This window comes from Diabrotica undecimpunctata, chromosome 9 (assembly GCF_040954645.1).
Source record: "Diabrotica undecimpunctata isolate CICGRU chromosome 9, icDiaUnde3, whole genome shotgun sequence".
Taxonomy (NCBI): Eukaryota; Metazoa; Arthropoda; class Insecta; order Coleoptera; family Chrysomelidae; genus Diabrotica; species Diabrotica undecimpunctata.
In genome coordinates this window covers 81123195-81144353 of record NC_092811.1, presented here as the reverse complement: position 1 = coordinate 81144353, position 21159 = coordinate 81123195, and the positions used below count along the sequence as shown (strand labels likewise).

General features: G+C 32.7%; 1 protein-coding gene across 1 annotated transcript in view; it reads right to left on the bottom strand.

Annotated features, from left to right (window-relative positions):
• The window catches only part of LOC140449717 (gastric triacylglycerol lipase-like), a 148399-nt gene that overhangs the window by 89858 nt on the left and 37382 nt on the right, over window positions 1–21159 (bottom strand). Inside the window, exon 4 of the mRNA XM_072543037.1 lies at window positions 20651–20806. Coding sequence (XP_072399138.1) covers window positions 20651–20806 — 156 coding nt within the window. The remainder of the gene's footprint in view (window positions 1–20650; window positions 20807–21159) is intronic.

Genomic DNA, 21159 nt, shown 5'->3' with positions numbered 1-21159 from the left:
TGAGTTCCAGTGTCCGGAGAGTAAACCTCTTCAATCGGACTACGGTTGGCAACTGATTGATAAAATACCAATGAATGGTGTCAAAAACAAAATGTCAATGAACCATGAAACAGTGTTAGTTAAACATTATATTACTACAGCCAAAAGATTAAAAAACTTTGATGATGTTAAAATGATAACAGCAATCCAGGTGTTGGGATTTAAAAATTTTTTCTATAATTATTTAATATTGGATATAAAATGTAAATTACTGGTGTTGTTTAAGTGCATGTTTAAGAGGATGACGTATGCATTAGGCAGCTTATGTTACTCTTTATCGTATGGAGTGTGGTCTAAAAGGTGTAATTTGTGAAGAATTAGCTGAAATATATGGAAATGTCCTTTTATGTTGCTTACATCTAGGACAAGGAAAAATAAATAGTATATATTTGTAGCTAATGTAAGACTTCATATGTAGATGAAATTGTTTAATACTGCTTGTATCGTAAAAATTTTTAATATAAGTGAGTCCAATAGATTGAAAAAAGGGATTGAAAATCTTCCGGCTGAGGGAATTAAAGTTATAATATATGTGATTAAATTTTAAAAATTTTTTTGGAAAGACTGAGATCCTCAGAGACTTGGCAGGAATAAAAGTAAATGAAATGACTAAAGAATAAAGGAGAGTGGGTCAAAGGGAAATGAATGAGTTAATCAACAAAATTAGAGATGATAGAGGTCCTTCATGCTTAAAGCATCTAGCACCCTGAACAAAATATATGTTGGTTATATTAAATTCGACACATAAAAGCTTGAAATTTTATCTGTGAGTATGGTGTACTAAGTTGTTGACTAAGAGAGGGGGGAGCAATGGTTGATTAAGGGTTTAGGTAAAGTGGGAGAGAGTGTATTCTGATGAATTGCTGGATTGTGTTTAAATGTTTACTGAGTTTAGAACTAATGAGTGGATGGTAGATATATGAGAAGACAGAGAACTAGCAAAAGAAAAAAGAATAGACAGGAATATGTTTATAGAGGAAGGTCAGATAAAGAAGATGGGGTAAATTTGAGAAGTGTGGGTTATGAGAAGAGTTGTCAGTGTAAGGGTTGAAAGTCACGGTTGAAAGATACATGGCGATTAACACAGTTGGGACTTCTTTGCTTTGAAGCCCCAACTGTGTTAATCGCCATGTATCTTTCAACCGTGACTTTCAACCCTTACACCGACAACTCTTCTCATAACCCACACTTCTCAAATTTAGCCCATCTTCTTTATCTGACCTTCCTCTATAAACATCAACACCTTAATCCTTCTCAACAATCGTTGCTTTTTAAAACAACCATTCTCTCTACACTACTGTCACAACACTCCCTCCAAAAAATTTTTTTCAGCCCCCTATTGTTAACATCATATCTTTTATACCTCACTATTTCATTATTTTACAATCTTCACGTTGACATCATATTCCTGTCCATTCTTTTTTCTTTTGCTAGTTCTCTGTCTTCTCATATATCTACCATCCACTCATTAGTTCTAAACTCAGTAAACATTTAAACACAATCCAGCAATTCATCAGAATACACTCTCTCCCACTTTACCTAAACCCTTAATCAACCATTGCTCCCCCCTCTCTTAGTCAACAACTTAGTACACCATACTCACAGATAAAATTTCAAGCTTTTATGTGTCGAATTTAATATAACCAACATATATTTTGTTCAGGGTGCTAGATGCTTTAAGCATGAAGGACCTCTATCATCTCTAATTTTGTTGATTAACTCATTCATTTTCCTTTGACCCACTCTCCTTTATTCTTTAGTCATTTCATTTACTTTTATTCCTGCCAAGTCTCTGAGGATCTCAGTCTTTCCAAAAAAATGATTAAAATTTAATCACATATATTATAACTTTAATTCCTTCAGCCGGAAGATTTTCAATCCCTTTTTTCAATCTATTGGACTCACTTATATTAAAAATTTTTTACGATACAAGCAGTATTAAACAATTTCATCTACATATGAAGTCTTACATTAGCAACCAATATATACTATTTATTTTTCCTTTTCCTAGATGTAAGCAACATAAAAGGACATTTTCATATATTTCAGCTAATTCTTCACAAATTACACCTTTTAGACCACACTCCATACGATAAAGAGTAACATAAGCTGCCTAATGCATACGCCATCCTCTTAAACATGCACTTAAACAACACCAGTAATTTACATTTTATATCCAATATTAAATAATTATAGAAAAAAATTTTTAAATCCCAACACCTGGATTGCTGTTATCATTTTAACATCATCAAAGTTTTTTAATCTTTTGGCTGTAGTAATATAATGTTTAACTAACACTGTTTCATGGTTCATTGACATTTTGTTTTTGACACCATTCATTGGTATTTTATCAATTAGTTGCCAACCGTAGTCCGTTTGAAGAGGTTTACTCTCCGGACACTGGAACTCACTTAAGCATGGGTGTATGTTACCTGAAGTAAAATCTAATTAAAATATTAAACATCATACAATATTATTAACAACATGTACAATCTTTGGTAACACATTACATTTTAAAGGGTTTTTACCCAAATATTTTGGTGGCTCAGGCATGGTAACCTGTAAGTATAACCATTTTATTGTTTTTTAACCTTAGTCAAAATTTTAAACCACGTTTGCTGTAATTAAATGGTTTATACTTATTTTAGGTATTTTAACCTGATGATGGAACAGTTGTTCCGAAAACGTTCGTGCTTGTAATGTTGCCCTTTTAAGGGTTTTTATAAAATAAAATATACCCACATACAAAGACTAACCTCTTTTGTTATACGTGGTATACAGCCAGCTACAGGAATTATTTTCCTTGTGGATTTTGTTAATTGACGGTATGGTCAACTTGGCTCTTCAATACATGCGCTTAGCCACTAAAAGATGTACTCTCAAGTTGGATATATGGTTCATCTCACAATGTATCAACTACAAAGTTTTCCCAACCTTTTGTAGAATTAAAACACCAGGAAATGTTCCAACCACCTTAAGGAACACCTTTCAACTAAAAATCTTAAAGAAGGAGATTTGCAACCATTATGGAAAACTTAACTTTTTAAACTGTAAACTTAAGGTAACATATGACTTTTTACTTGAATCCATAGGTTTTGATAACTTAAGTAACCTTCTGAATGATGTTCAGGACAAAATGGACAGTGTAACCTCTATTAAATTCAGTAAACTTAAATCTAAACTCAATAAACTCATTAATAATGCATCTAATTCACAAAATAATAACAGTAATAAGAACAAAACTAAATTTTCTAATTTTCAATTTCACCCTAGGCTCAAAAATCTATCCTCCGTAACTTTTGATAAAAATGAACTCGACTTATTGAATCTAGGTCTCAAATACTCAATTCCGAGGAAGCTTTCTGAAAAGGACCTTCAGAGTCTCTCTATTGAGCTAGATGTTATATACAGAATCTCTCAGTCCCTCTAAACCAAAAAACTTCAATTAGAAACTCCTGCTACAAAACCATCTTTAAATTCAAAAACAAAAATTTTCCATCAACTTCTACTTCCTTCAATATCTCTACTACCAACACTACATCTAACACATCCTACAACTCATCATCCATCACCCTACCTTCTACTTCTCAAAACTACTCATTCAATGTTCCTTTTCCACAATTTTCATACAAAAAACAGAAAGACCAACTCCATATCCTCAAGTCTATTCAAAACAAAATTAAATCCCATATTTTAATCATTAGTAAAGCAGACAAAGGCAATTGTCTAGTCATTCTTGATCAGAAGTTATATAACGACAAGGTCACTACATTTCTTTCAGATAACAATTTCACTCCACTCCCCGAAGATCCAACAAAAAAGTTCATTAATAAAATCAAAGCTACCAATAAACTTTTCACAGAATTTCTGTCAGAACACGATGCTCCATATTATAAAATACCCAGCAACCCATTAACACCCAGATTGTACGGTTTACCTAAGATACACAAAGAGGGAATTCCCATTCGTCCTATTGTTAGTTTTATAAACACTCCAGTCACTATCCTGTCAAAATTCATATTGAATCTCATTAACAATATGACGAACTTCACCCCTCGCTTTTCAGTCAAAAATACAATTCATCTAGTCAACAATCTCCAACAAATAAATCTTCACCCCAACATCACAATGCTTTCATTTGATGTCAGCAATTTGTTTACTTCAGTCCCCAAACAAGAAACTATTAATCTGGTCCACTCTCTTCTACGAGCAAATTCTATCACCATGTCTACCACTAACTCAATTATTCAATTATTACAAACTTGTCTAGCTCAAGACTTTTTTGTTTTCAATAGTAAATTTTACAGACAACCTGATGGCTTAGCCATGGGTAGTTGCCTTTCCCCTCTCCTAGCTGATATATTTATGGATCACTTAGAATCCACACACATTATGAAAAATCCTGAAATTCTCCATTGGTTTCGATATGTTGATGACTGTTTAGTCTTCATATCAGGTAACTCGAATTCAGCTGATCTGTTACTCTCCAAAATAAATTAAATCCACCCAAACATAAAGTTCACCATGGAACTAGAGTCGTCTCAATCAATTAATTTCCTCGACCTTACTATTACCAGATTAAACGACCATTTCGATTTCAGTATCTATAGGAAACCTACACAAACCGACCATATCATACCTTTTTCTTCCAACCACCCAATGTCACATAAATATGCAGCCTTCCATAGTTATATTCACCGCCTAGAAACTATCCCACTATCACAATCTAACTACCAAACAGAACTCAATATTCTAAAACAAATAGCATCCAACAATGGGTATGACACCAACCTCATTACCAAACTTATTAATAAGAGACAACTCAAACTATTGAGAGAGGCTGCGTTCCCCAGAGACTTGACCATTAAACCTCATTATGCTTCCTTACCTTACCTTCAAGAACGTCTTTCTGGAGATATCAGATATATCCTAAAAAGATCTGTTGAGAATACCCACATTTCTTTTAAAGTCCTGAACAATCTAGGACAATGTTTAACCAATTCAAAAGATTGCATCAACTACATGGATCGTAGTGGTGTTTACAAATTACAGTGCTCTGATTGTGATGCTACATATATAGGTAGAACCTGTAGATCACTAACTTCCCGTTCCCTAGAACACACTAAAAAAGAGAACACTTCAACCTTCTCACAACATCTTGCACAACATAAACATACCCTAAACATACCAGAAGACGTCTCTTTGTTACATAATATACCCCAAAAAAATTTTCTAAAATTAGATCTATATGAAGACTTGGAAATAGTCAAGGAAAAGCAAAGAAGCCCCAACTGTGTTAATCGCCATGTATCTTTCAACCGTGACTTTCAACCCTTACACCGACAACTCTTCTCATAACCCACACTTCTCAAATTTACCCCATCTTCTTTATCTGACCTTCCTCTATAAACATCAACACCTTAATCCTTCTCAACAATCGTTGCTTTTTAAAACAACCATTCTCTCTACACGACTGTCACAACAGTCCCTCCAAAAAATTTTTTTCAGCCCCCTATTGTTAACATCATATCTTTTATAACTCACTATTTCATTATTTCACAATCTTCACGTTTACATCATATTCCTGTCCATTCTTTTTTCTTTTGCTAGTTCTCTGTCTTCTCATATATCTACCATCCACTCATTAGTTCTAAACTCAGTAAACATTTAAACACAATCCAGCAATTCATCAGAATACACTCTCTCCCACTTTACCTAAACCCTTAATCAACCATTGCTCCCCCCTCTCTTAGTCAACAACTTAGTACACCATACTCACAGATAAAATTTCAAGCTTTTATGTGTCGAATTTAATATAACCAACATATATTTTGTTCAGGGTGCTAGATGCTTTAAGCATGAAGGACCTCCATCATCTCTAATTTTGTTGATTAACTCATTCATTTCCCTTTGACCCACTCTCCTTTATTCTTTAGTCATTTCATTTACTTTTATTCCTGCCAAGTCTCTGAGGATCTCAGTCTTTCCAAAAAAAATTTTTAAAATTTAATCACATATATTATAACTTTAATTCCTTCAGCCGTAAGATTTTCAATCCCTTTTTTCAATCTATTGGACTCACTTATATTAAAAATTTTTACGATACAAGCAGTATTAAACAATTTCATCTACATATGAAGTCTTACATTAGCTACAAATATATACTATTTATTTTTCCTTGTCCTAGATGTAAGCAACATAAAAGGACATTTCCATATATTTCAGCTAATTCTTCACAAATTACACCTTTTAGACCACACTCCATACGATAAAGAGTAACATAAGCTGCCTAATGCATACGTCATCCTCTTAAACATGCACTTAAACAACACCAGTAATTTACATTTTATATCCAATATTAAATAATTCTAGAAAAAATTTTTAAATCCCAACACCTGGATTGCTGTTATCATTTTAACATCATCAAAGTTTTTTAATCTTTTGGCTGTAGTAATATAATGTTTAACTAACACTGTTTCATGGTTCATTGACATTTTGTTTTTGACACCATTCATTGGTATTTTATCAATCAGTTGCCAACCGTAGTCCGTTTGAAGAGGTTTACTCTCCGGACACTGGAACTCACTTAAGCATGGGTGTATGTTACCTGAAGTAAAATCTAATTAAAATATTAAACATCATACAATATTATTAACAACATGTACAATCTTTGGTAACACATTACATTTTAAAGGGTTTTTACCCAAATATTTTGGTGGCTCAGGCATGGTAACCTGTAAGTATAACCATTTTATTGTTTTTTAACCTTAGTCAAAATTTTAAACCACGTTTGCTGTAATTAAATGGTTTATACTTATTTTAGGTATTTTAACCTGATGATGGAACAGTTGTTCCGAAAACGTTCGTGCTTGTAATGTTGCCCTTTTAAGGGTTTTTATAAAATAAAATATACCCACATACAAAGACTAACCTCTTTTGTTATACGTGCTATACAGCCAGCTACAGGAATTATTTTCCTTGTGGATTTTGTTAATTGACGGTATGGTCAACTTGGCTCTTCAATACATGCGCTTAGCCACTAAAAGATGTACTCTCAAGTTGGATATATGGTTCATCTCACAATGTATCAACTACAAAGTTTTCCCAACCTTTTGTAGAATTAAAACACCAGGAAATGTTCCAACCACCTTAAGGAACACCTTTCAACTAAAAATCTTAAAGAAGGAGATTTGCAACCATTATAGAAAACTTAACTTTTTAAACTGTAAACTTAAGGTAACATATGACTTTTTACTTGAATCCATAGGTTTTGATAACTTAAGTAACCTTCTGAATGATGTTCAGGACAAAATGGACAGTGTAACCTCTATTAAATTCAGTAAACTTAAATCTAAACTCAATAAACTCATTAATAATGCATCTAATTCACAAAATAATAACAGTAATAAGAACAAAACTAAATTTTCTAATTTTCAATTTCACCCTAGGCTCAAAAATCTATCCTCCGTAACTTTTGATAAAAATGAACTCGACTTATTGAATCTAGGTCTCAAATACTCAATTCCGAGGAAGGTTTCTGAAAAGGACCTTCAGAGTCTCTCCATTGAGCTAGATGTTATCATACAGAATCTCTCAGTCCCTCTAAACCAAAAAACTTCAATTAGAAACTCCTGCTACAAAACCATCTTTAAATTCAAAAACAAAAATTTTCCATCAACTTCTACTTCCTTCAATATCTCTACTACCAACACTACATCTAACACATCCTACAACTCATCATCCATCACCCTACCTTCTACTTCTCAAAACTACTCATTCAATGTTCCTTTTTCACAATTTTCATACAAAAAACAGAAAGACCAACTCCATATCCTCAAGTCTATTCAAAACAAAATTAAATCCCATAATTTAATCATTAGTAAAGCAGACAAAGGCAATTGTCTAGTCATTCTTGATCAGAAGTTATATAACGACAAGGTCACTACATTTCTTTCCACTCCCCGAAGATCCAACAAAAAAGTTCATTAATAAAATCAAAGCTACCAATAAACTTTTCACAGAATTTCTGTCAGAACACGATGCTCCATATTATAAAATACCTAGCAACCCATTAACACCCAGATTGTACGGTTTACCTAAGATACACAAAGAGGGAATTCCCATTCGTCCTGTTGTTAGTTTTATAAACACTCCAGTCTCTATCCTGTCAAAATTCATATTGAATCTCATTAACAATATGACGAACTTCACCCCTCGCTTTTCAGTCAAAAATACAATTCATCTAGTCAACAATCTCCAACAAATAAATCTTCATCCCAACATCACAATGCTTTCATTTGATGTCAGCAATTTGTTTACTTCAGTCCCCAAACAAGAAACTATTAATCTGGTCCACTCTCTTCTACGAGCAAATTCTATCACCATGTCCACCACTAACTCAATTATTCAATTATTACAAACTTGTCTAGCTCAAGACTTTTTTGTTTTCAATAGTAAATTTTACAGACAACCTGATGGCTTAGCCATGGGTAGTTGCCTTTCCCCTCTCCTAGCTGATATATTTATGGATCACTTAGAATCGACACACATTATGAAAAATCCTGAAATTCTCCATTGGTTTCGATATGTTGATGACTGTTTAGTCTTCATATCAGGTAACTCGAATTCAGCTGATCTATTACTCTCCAAAATAAATCAAATCCACCCAAACATAAAGTTCACCATGGAACTAGAGTCGTCTCAATCAATTAATTTCCTCGACCTTACTATTACCAGATTAAACGACCATTTCGATTTCAGTATCTATAGGAAACCTACACAAACCGACCATATCATACCTTTTTCTTCCAACCACCCAATGTCACATAAATATGCAGCCTTCCATAGTTATATTCACCGCCTAGAAACTATCCCACTATCACAATCTAACTACCAAACAGAACTCAATATTCTAAAACAAATAGCATCCAACAATGGGTATGACACCAACCTCATTACCAAACTTATTAATAAGAGACAACTCAAACTATTGAGAGAGGCTGCGTTCCCCAGAGACTTGACCATTAAACCTCATTATGCTTCCTTACCTTACCTTCAAGAACGTCTTTCTGGAGATATCAGATATATCCTAAAAAGATCTGTTGAGAATATCCACATTTCTTTTAAAGTCCTGAACAATCTAGGACAATGTTTAACCAATTCAAAAGATTGCATCAACTACATGGATCGTAGTGGTGTTTACAAATTACAGTGCTCTGATTGTAATGCTACATATATAGGTAGAACCTGTAGATCACTAACTTCCCGTTCCCTAGAACACACTAAAAAAGAGAACACTTCAACCTTCTCACAACATCTTGCACAACATAAACATACCCTAAACATACCAGAAGACGTCTCTTTGTTACATAATATACCCCAAAAAAATTTTCTAAAATTAGATCTATATGAAGACTTGGAAATAGTCAAGGAAAAGCAAAGAAGCCCCAACTGTGTTAATCGCCATGTATCTTTCAACCGTGACTTTCAACCCTTACACCGACAACTCTTCTCATAACCCACACTTCTCAAATTTACCCCATCTTCTTTATCTGACCTTCCTCTATAAACATCAACACCTTAATCCTTCTCAACAATCGTTGCTTTTTAAAACAACCATTCTTTCTACACTACTGTCACAACACTCCCTCCAAAAAATTTTTTTCAGCCCCCTATTGTTAACATCATATCTTTTATACCTCACTATTTCATTATTTCACAATCTTCACGTTTACATCATATTCCTGTCCATTCTTTTTTCTTTTGCTAGTTCTCTGTCTTCTCATATATCTACCATCCACTCATTAGTTCTAAACTCAGTAAACATTTAAACACAATCCAGCAATTCATCAGAATACACTCTCTCCCACTTTACCTAAACCCTTAATCAACCATTGCTCCCCCCTCTCTTAGTCAACAACTTAGTACACCATACTCACAGATAAAATTTCAAGCTTTTATGTGTCGAATTTAATATAACCAACATATATTTTGTTCAGGGTGCTAGATGCTTTAAGCATGAAGGACCTCTATCATCTCTAATTTTGTTGATTAACTCATTCATTTCCCTTTGACCCACTCTCCTTTATTCTTTAGTCATTTCATTTACTTTTATTCCTGCCAAGTCTCTGAGGATCTCAGTCTTTCCAAAAAAATTTTTAAAATTTAATCACATATATTATAACTTTAATTCCTTCAGCCGGAAGATTTTCAATCCCTTTTTTCAATCTATTGGACTCACTTATATTAAAAATTTTTACGATACAAGCAGTATTAAACAATTTCATCTACATATGAAGTCTTACATTAGCTACAAATATATACTATTTATTTTTCCTTGTCCTAGATGTAAGCAACATAAAAGGACATTTCCATATATTTCAGCTAATTCTTCACAAATTACACCTTTTAGACCACACTCCATACGATAAAGAGTAACATAAGCTGCCTAATGCATACGTCATCCTCTTAAACATGCACTTAAACAACACCAGTAATTTACATTTTATATCCAATATTAAATAATTCTAGAAAAAATTTTTAAATCCCAACACCTGGATTGCTGTTATCATTTTAACATCATCAAAGTTTTTTAATCTTTTGGCTGTAGTAATATAATGTTTAACTAACACTGTTTCATGGTTCATTGATATTTTGTTTTTGACACCATTCATTGGTATTTTATCAATCAGTTGCCAACTGTAGTCCGATTGAAGAGGTTTACTCTCCGGACACTGGAACTCACTTAAGCATGGGTGTATGTTACCTGAAGTAAAATCTAATTAAAATATTAAACATCATACAATATTATTAACAACATGTACAATCTTTGGTAACACATTACATTTTAAAGGGTTTTTACCCAAATATTTTGGTGGCTCAGGCATGGTAACCTGTAAGTATAACCATTTTATTGTTTTTTAACCTTAGTCAAAATTTTAAACCACGTTTGCTGTAATTAAATGGTTTATATTAATTTAGGTATTTTAACCTGATGATGGAACAGTTATTCCGAAAACGTTCGTGCTTGTAATGTTGCCCTTTTAAGGGTTTTTATAAAATAAAATATACCCACATACAAAGACTAACCTCTTTTGTTATACGTGGTATACAGCCAGCTACAGGAATTATTTTCCTTGTGGATTTCTGTTAAGTTCTGCCAGAAATATATTCCCTGTACTGTCGTTCGAGTAATTTCTCCTTTAGTATATGAATTAAAAGACAATTCGACAAATAGACGAATTGGTCAATTTCATATAAAGGATTTACTTCCAGATAATACAGTGGATGACATAGCATCCTCTTCCTCAGATGAAGATTAACTTAAGTTTGTCTAATAAAGTTAATCTACCATTGTGACTATTATTGTTTTGGCTCGGTTTTGATTACGATTTGGTATTTGCTTGGAACTTTATTACTAATCACCAGACATTGTATATGTACAGCTTATTCCTTGCTTATTATTTGGTTATATAAGTTAAATTATTAACCCTTTTCATTCTTATTATTAGGTACACTTATCTTTGTTTACTTTATACTGGTATGGAACTATATTAAATACTACTATTATATATTTTGTTTGTTAATTTGATTATCATCTTTTGTTATTTGGTTTGCCATATTGGAAAGAATGTTGTGATTTTTTTTTGTGTATAGATTTAGTCACTTTATTGGACATAGTCATGCTTTATTTTAATTAATATCTTCATGTACTATATGGAAGGATTCTAAAATCAGTTACTAGGAATCATTTATATACTTAATTTGTAGGTTTTTGTATACTCTTATATCATATGGACTATTCTGCCTATGCATACTTGATTGAATACGTGGGTTCGAAGTTGTTGTTCAATTAGAGGCCTCAGTTGTTCGATGAGTTTCGGAATTCACCATTTTCATGACAGGTTATGTATATAACTGGGCAGTAAGATGTTTCGTTCATAATTAGTTAACCATCTTCAATTTGAATTCTAATTTGAACATTTTAGTTTTAATCTTGAGTCTTTCCAGACTAGGTTCAATTGTAATTACAAAAGATTTCCTTTAGCTGATTTCTTAGTCTCACTTATGTTAAGATATTCTTGACATTGCTGCCTTTATGGCTAGCATAGTTAGATTGCTTTCTGAAATTGGTAATATATATTTTAGTCAACAAATGACCGTTTACAGTTATATTCACTTCTTTCCTTAGGCATTCACTTATTGATTTTGGATTTAGAATTAGAACATATCTTGTTCTTTCTTAGTAATGTCAGAACGAATCAGTAATTTGCAGTTTCTACAGAAATTGGCCTGTTTGTTCTTGATATTTTGTTTGTTGATTACTTACTTATCATTTACTTGATTACTTACTTCTTTAACTATTACTTTTTGGATATGTTGAGTAGTTATTATTGGCTTACTAAATGCCTTGTATTTCACTTATGTCTGATAGTCTTATAAATCTGCTACCTGTTATAGTTAGTGAATATCAGCATGAGTTAATTTGTTTGATGTTGATTTAGATTCAATGATTTAGTCTATGAATATTGTGGTCTAGGCACATATTACCGGATGTGGGTATATGTTGACCTAATTTATTTAGATTATTTGATTATAGTGTGAATTGGTTACCCATTTGCCTGGTCGATTATACCTTTGGATATGCTATTCTATAAATCTGTTGTCCACTGGTTGATCAATTTTGGATTTAGTACCCAATTCAACACTTAAACTGGTCCATATATTTGGCATTTTTCTTATTGTTACTTTTTGGATTATTTGGTTATAGTAAGAGATTGGTGACTCATTTGCCTGGTTGATTATATCTTTGGATATGCTATTCTATAAATCTGTTGTCCACTGGTTGATCAATTTCGGATTTAGTGCCAAATTCAATACTTAAATAATTAGTATATATGTTGTGATTTTTTTTATTGTTACTTATAAATTGTGAATCGGTCCACACCTCTGCCTGATAGATTATCTTTGGATATTCTACTATAAATCTGTTGTCCACCGAATAGTCAATTTTGGAATCAGTGTCCGATTTCACATTATTTTGAGATATATGAACATTTGTCTTTACGACTATTTTAGGCTACATGGAAGCTTAATGTAGTTTATGTACTATTGATAGGATATGACTTGTAAGTCACTTAGTAATATTTGGATATCTTTAGATGTCTCCTTCTTTCTACATTATTCATAATCTGTGGTTACTTGTAATCTTGCGAATCGATGTAGATTGTTCGGAAGTTAGTTTTAAGTTAGTGTATTTTAGCTACATTTAGCAAACAAGTGTCATGGCTAAAAATTTAAATTTTAGATTGGCTTCTATCATTTGCTTGTACTACAATGACGGAAACCTTGGCTAACCAATAGCTAAGCGTCTGTTTAAGCTATTGCCATGACGCACGGTTCATACCTATCGTATGATTTTTGTTAGGTATGCAATAAAAAAAAGAATTTTTTTCGTTTAAAAATTTTTTTTTTCTCTGAGTAAGAGGGAAATGTAACGAGTCCGTTACTTTAATAATCCGTAAACATTTTTAAATACAATTTTAAAACCCCAATTCTCTTAATGCTTTTCTGAATTTTGAATTTCTAAGTTGGCTTAAACAGCGACACCTACGATGATGTAGGGCAACATGATCATCCGGCTAGCAATTAGCGCTCATTCTGGTTTTAACCTTTTGGTAGACAACATTGTTTAACAAAAAAAAAGGGTAGGCGACAGAAGAAGGCTAAATTTGTTTTAAAGAATATTAATTTCGTTGGGAAGGAAGAATATATACAGTTTTTAGTTGTTTCGTAGTGTATACCCGTTGATTTATAAGCCACTTCTAGTCGGTAAGTTGATTTAATTATAAATAAAAGTGTAAAAACCATCAGCCATTTTAACTTCTATAATATCGTCATTTTTCCCTTCGTTAGTGATATATCTATCTGTCATTTATCACATTATTTCATTAAGAAACATTCTGGATTTAGATATAGTAATGTTATAAAATCATATCAATTTTCTATTTTACTTCCCGGCCTTAAAAACATACAATTATCCATTTTTAAAACTATCTATTATCTATTAAGACTATCTGTAAAAATATTCTGCCTAATATCGTTCTTTTACATTAAAAAATATATCCGTAGCAAGCTTTTCGTTAAAAATTATCTATTTGATCAATTTATTTTACATCAAATATTGTCAGACCATGCGAAAGTCACATTATCTACAAAATCATTACAGCTTTTTTCTTTGATACAAGCTTCCCAGCAACTTTTTGTAATATTTTTCAAGTTATTTCATTTGTTAATAAACCTTGTATTTTCCCCTTCTTTTTATTAAGCGTAAGGAGGAACTGTAACACAATTGTTCTTTTTAGCCTACCCTAAGAAGTTAAATCCAGGATCGAGTTTTTTTTTTCATTTATTTTTGGGGATTTTTTTTACAAGGAGGAAAATAATTTACGTTTTTGAATTTGCCCATTTGCCCGTCTGTTCCATCAGAGGTCCAGAGCTCTCTCAGACTACTCTCGGACCACTTCAGGATACCAGCCCTTAAGACCTCCCTTATTTAGAGTGTGGAACATTCTTCATTTTTTATATTTTTTTTTATTCATTAATTGTTAATAATTTTGTTTATAATATTTTTTTTCCAATCTTAAATCATACTATTTCATTTAATAATAAAGACCCGTCATTTTTTCTAAATAATTATAAAATACATAAGCATTAAAATTGTCACGTCCAGGTCGAGGTTTTAAATCCTCCGATTTAACTCAGTTTGTACGATTTTATGTGTACACATCTAATCAGAGAGTTATTTCAGAGTAAGATTTTATTATTACATATTATTATATTTTCCAAACTTTGGACATTTATCCCTTCAGGATATTGTCCTCATTACTTTATTACAACCTTCAATTGAAAGCCAAAGTACAGAGTTGCATCTCTGAGGCAAGTAAATTACCTTTTTAGGTGAATCATTACAATTTTTCCTATATCTTATTATTGGTAAATTTAGATCATCAAGGATCAGTTGCGTATAACCAGGGCATTTATTTTTTTTGTATATAATTAACTAAGTTGACTGTACATAATTGGTGGTGGGTATTTAACGGTAAATTTAGATTGTATATATTGGATAGGGATTAAATTTTTGGTGAAAACTAAATATTTCAATTCATACCTGTATCCTTTTTTTGTATTTCAGCAAATAGCTTTACAAGATCCCTTGGAAAGTTTATGTTAATACTTTCCTGGCGCCCACTCACATTTTGGAGCAACTTCTATAATCACTTTTATTTACCTTGATTATATACCTATAGATTGTTTATTACCTTGTCATTCATTTGCTTATTCTACGGTCTCTGTAGGGCATGCAAATTGGCTGAATCCTCCTTTGAGTGTCAAGTAGTCACTCTCCGGCACCTTCTGCTACCCAGCTTTAAAGTATACGTTATTTTATACAATACCCCAAATACTTGTGTTTCATTACACACTTTTATTACATTGGCGACCTAAACCTGAAAGTCCAAAATTTTTTTTTGTTACAAATGGTAACCTTCGTAAGTTTAAAGTTGTCCAATTTTGGTATCTTTAAAGTTTGTCACTTGTAAACATATAAAATCTGCTTCTGTTTTTGCAAATTCTGATAGAATCCGTCACAATTCCATTGAATTAATTTGAAAAGTAACTAGGTAATTAAAATGTAGATTGTTGGGACATTTGTGATGTATCTGAGAGATACTCGTCGTCAGTTGATGATTATGATACTTCAGCGTTGCTTTTATCTGTGGTTAAATATTTCTTAAATTTTTTTGTTGTTCTAGTAACTCTACCCTTAACACATCTTTCTGTTAAAGAAGGATATATCTTCGTCCAACAGGACCTGTATATCTGTAGTAATTTGCAGAGCTTCGATTATTGGGTTGCCGTTGCCAAATGAGTTCTCGAGGAATGCAATAATCTGATCAGCTGTTAACGAATAGTCATTCGGATTTGTGTTACATATATTTTGTATAATTGTCTTTGTGTTGTCTGATAGAATAGCTTCGTTTGTGGACTGCATCCTAGGTTTCTTCTTAACAAATTTTGGTTTATCAGTGCTGGAGGAGTGCTTAGGAGGGGGCATTACATCAACGTCGGATGTCTGGTCTTCAAGAGAATTTGTCTCATTAGTTGATGAATGCAGTCGTTTGACACCAGGTGCTGGTAATAATGTAGTTGCTTGAAGATTCTCAGAATTTGTATCAACTATTGTAGTTGTTGACAATGTTGATGATAAATTATTTGATTGAGGCAATGAGGTTGTTTGTGTATTTGTGTTAGGACATTTGTTTGCTGTATATCCAGGCTGTTTACAAAGGAAGCTTTCCATACGATCTGTAGACAAGAATATTCTATATGCGATATTCTCATGCTGTATTAAAAGTGTCGTTTGAAGCTCGTAGTTCTCAGTAGCTGGAATAACGTAGACTTGACGTCTAAAACTCATAATATGCGAGTACTCATCACCTGGAATACCTGCCTTTAATAATGATATAGGCGACACCATTTGAAGTCCGAAATCTTTGAGTGCCTGTCCTATGACCTCATTAGGTATGGATGGACAGACATTTGATATTAATATTCTCTTAGCTGGAACAACTAGTCTTCTTATACTCAACTCAACGGAATTTACAGTTACAGTGGAATGCTCTAATATAGGCTGGTCTACAAGTTCGGTTCTTGATAAGTAGATACACACAGGTTGTTTGATATTTCGATGCAAAACAAACATTTTTGGGATTAAAGATGTTTCTAACTGCTTTAACGTAGTCCTATAACACAAGATTGGGATGAGAATGTATGATAATTGCTTGTTCTTTTTTTGTAAAAATAGGTTTAGGTCTTGTTTTGGCTGCAGCAACGTATGAGGTTGTAGGTGTATTGTTTTCTCCATCATTTGTTAACATTATTGATTAGGTTATGTTTAAAGTAGTTTGTTCAATTTTGTTGCCCTTGTAGTCAAAAGCAACAGGTTTAGGATTATCCATAATGGTTGTAATTATTGTCCAGTATCTAGATAACAAAAACACACCATGTCGTATTACTGGTTGCCTATAAAATTGGCATCAGGCGAAATGCGATTTAAAAGATATTAGTGTTTTACTAATGAGCACAAAAAAGTTCAAAGATAAACAAAATAAACAGTTCAATGCAACAATTATAGTCAGATATTAAATAATACCTTTGCGCTTCCTCGTAGGCACGAGTTAACAGCAGTGTCCAATACACTACACCTTTATGTTTATATTTCTAAAATTTTGTAAATTTACAATCCAAATATTCACTTTAAAACTTAAATAACGATTCTCAACATACAGCACGGCCAACGGCCTTCACACATTCAGACATCAAAAACTTAATAATAATCGTTTAAATATTTAAATTTTTAAGAGAAACTTTGAAATGTGTCTAAACACTTTTGAGTTTAAACAAATTAATTTTCCTATATTTATTCAGACTCATCGCAGTTGTGGCATATATAATATCTACTCCCATCAGTACAGGCTACGTGAGACCATTGTTTGCAGCTACCTTTGCACTGAATCCAACTGGCTCCAGACCGACTCGCTGAATCGGTCTCTAAGTAAATAATACAATAATATTCGTTTTCTGATGATGATCTTGGCAGTGTATTAGTTTTAATTTTCTTCACTATTCTTCTCCCTTCGTCTTTAATTATCTTTTCAGTAGACGATTTAAGTACTTTTTTTCTTTGTTTGTCTATTTTTCAGGAATATTTGTGTAGATAGCAGACTTTTTGGTTTCCGACCTCTGTTTTCTAGTTTTTAGGTGGAACTTCAGGCCAAGGCCGTAAAGTCTCAGGCGAGAACACAGACTGCTTGCTTAAAAATGGTTTTTATTTCTAACGAAAAAAAGCATCACGAAGAGAGACGTCGTAGGTGTTTGTCTACGGTGTTTTTGTTGCTTGGAGCTCGGTGACTTCATATGGTGTAAGTATTTGATAGTCAATAAATGTTTTCATTTTCAGGATTAACTGGGCCTACTATGATATTTAAATTACTGTTAGTAAATGGCTGCGATGCAGTCTGTTTAGTTAATGCTCTATTTTCGGGCTCAGTTGAGCTTACTCCGTTGAATGAAGGTGGATCCTAATTCAACAACGAAGGTAATAGTCATTGGAATTCGTCATCAGGTGCAAGTCTAATATTATGTTGATTAGAAATGCCCACCTCAGAAAGATTTGCGAAACCCGGCCTGGATATTCACCTGAGTGAGAGCAAGTGGAATTGCGATACTTATAATACTCGGTATGTCGTAATTAGTCATGTTTTTACCTAGATGATTTCGCATCCAGGCATCACAGGCAGTATTATTGGCTTTTTTGAAAGGCCATAAACAGATCTATCTAAGGGCTGCAGTTTATGTGAGCAGTGGGGCAGAAATGACAGTAATTCTATTCCATTATCTTTGCAAAAACCTAAGGAATTGATATACATGGGACGAATGCTTGTCTAGCAACAATAACATTTTATGCGACAAAAAGGCATTCATATGTTTTTGTAAATGTTTAAGAAATATAATAAATGTCTCTTCTTGCATCCACTCTGATGGATTACCGGTACCAGTTGCTTCCACTGACCCGTTTCTAACTAAATGTTCTTGATATCTAATCTTGCTGTCTAATGAGTTAGCTGCAAAATGCTAGTGTGATAAAAGTCCCTCGTTAAGCGGAGGTAAGTGCAAACACCTGCCTTGTGCCACGTCTTGCAACAATTCTTTCAGGTTTCTGTACGGTCGGTCTCGTCGACATTATATGTGTCCTGAGATTGAAAGTGATCGCGGTCCATAACAATCTAAAAATTATTATAAAATACATTGATAGGCTTGTGGTTTGAGCAGCGCGGATAGATAATTCGGATTTTCTCTCTATGAATGAATGAAAGCATTCATCTCCAGCGATCTTATTTTCCAGCCAAGTGAAATAAGCGTTTTAATTATATTTTATGGTAAGTTTAAAAGCTAACTTTCTTACCTCTTTTGTGGAGAGACCAAAATATATGTCCTCGTAACAAAGAAGGTACTTCGCTAATTGCCGTTCTTGGTCCTCGTTAAAAACTCTGTTATGAGCCACATATCCCATTTTAATATTTTCTAGCTGCTCATGGTCATCTTCATTTGCTACATCTCTTTCGCTTGTATCTCAAAAAAAAACATAGTTAACGCCGTACGTCTCTACTACTGTTCTTAAAGAAACACCTCATTTGATTTCATCGTAAGAGTTCTTGCACAACATTATGTCGCCCTCACCTCTCGAAGTCTTTCTTATGCGTTTCCTAGGTATCTCTAATACAAAAATAGTACCTATAAAATTAAAGTTAGGACCATTCACATGAAAATCGGTACAACCCTCTCCAACCCCCATTTTGATAATAAGACTGTCGCAAGCACGAAGTAGAATAACCTATACAAAAGCATATAAGCTTATTATAATATCTAAAATACGACGATTAAATAAGCATATTTTGAAATAGGTGATGATATTATTATTTAAGTTATAACACAAAGAAATTCGCCAAAAATACTTACTTTTGGTTGACAAAACACAATAGACCTCACTGTAAGCGTAATTACGAAAGCGAAAGGTAATGCAGCACGCAGCACTAGGAATCGTGTCAAGGCACATTGTCTGCATACTCCTTCCCCTGTACCCCTTACCAACCTCACACAGTTTCGATAATATTCGAGTTGTTACAACCGTACCCGGGCTCCCCTAAGTAAGAATATACGGAACTTTCACCAACACTGAAAAGTAAGAGCGAACAACATCTAAGAGCACTAAAATACTATAGTAGTATAAAAAAACAACTCTAACAAGAGTTAAAAAGGAAAAGCTCGATAGATGGCACAATCATTTTAGGGAATTTCTTAACGAAGATATTTATAAAGATAACGAGAAACAACTACACGCACCAAGTAGAAATACTGAAGACTTAGAAGAGAGGAAATTTATTGTATTTAAAACTTAGTAATAAGAGGACATCTCTACCAAGCCCTAATTGGAACTACAAAAAGTAATTAGATTGGCGAAAACAATAATAAACACCAGCTGTAGAGTAATAGTGTAATGAAGTATTGGAGAAAAAATTCAAGTTAAGAAAAGATTAAGGCATATGCTTTGCTAATGATGTCTAAATTATATGATTGGTACATCTTTATTATGTTTTTTGTTTATGATTATAATGATGTTTTTTCTAGTATTAGTGAAAGAGTAATTTCAATAATTGTATAACCTATATTTAGAAAAATTGGCAAAGCAATATTTAACAGATTTATAATTAAAAAGAGTTAAAAACAATGATACTGTAGCAATATATGAACTGCTATTCAGAAGTAATTTTTACGTCTTCTTCAGACTTTTTCTTTTAATTTGTTTTGTTTGTAGTTGGAAACCTTTAATTTTTGATGTCGCTTAATTAAATTATCTATTTATTTTCCAATCTTTTGTCTTTGCTTTTCTTTTTATTTTCGTTTCTTATCGTTTCGTTTCTTTTCTTTAAAAAAGGTGATTATAGTTAAAATACAGATAGAAAAATACAAATACTAGTAATTATATACTTACTTTATCTATAAGTTCAGAATGATGTGAGCCTATTATTTCCATGCCATAATAACATAATGTTAAAAAATATGATTGTTCTTTGCACAGTATATTCAAAATTGATATCATGTTGGGCATTATGGTTAGCTCATCAGCTCCAATTAAAGCGTATACTTCCTACAAAAATAGTAGTAAACAACGAATTTAAAATATATAAAACAGAGCATGAATCATGATTTTAAAAAGAGAAGACTCGTTCAGACCTTATCTTAATCTCTTTCCGTTTGATCCATCTTCACACCGCGGCCTATACAAGTGTAATTAGTAATCGTTTAAGGTTGATCTGCACCCCCCAAAAGACAAACTACAAATTCAAAAAATTTGAAAAATATTGAGAAGGTATATGTGACAACTAGAAGTATTTTGACAAATTTTGAGCAAACTTCATGTTTTCGTTTTCGAAAAAACTCTAAAAAACTTTTTTTTTTTCAAGTATAAAGCGGGAAAACCAGACATACAATTTTGTTAAT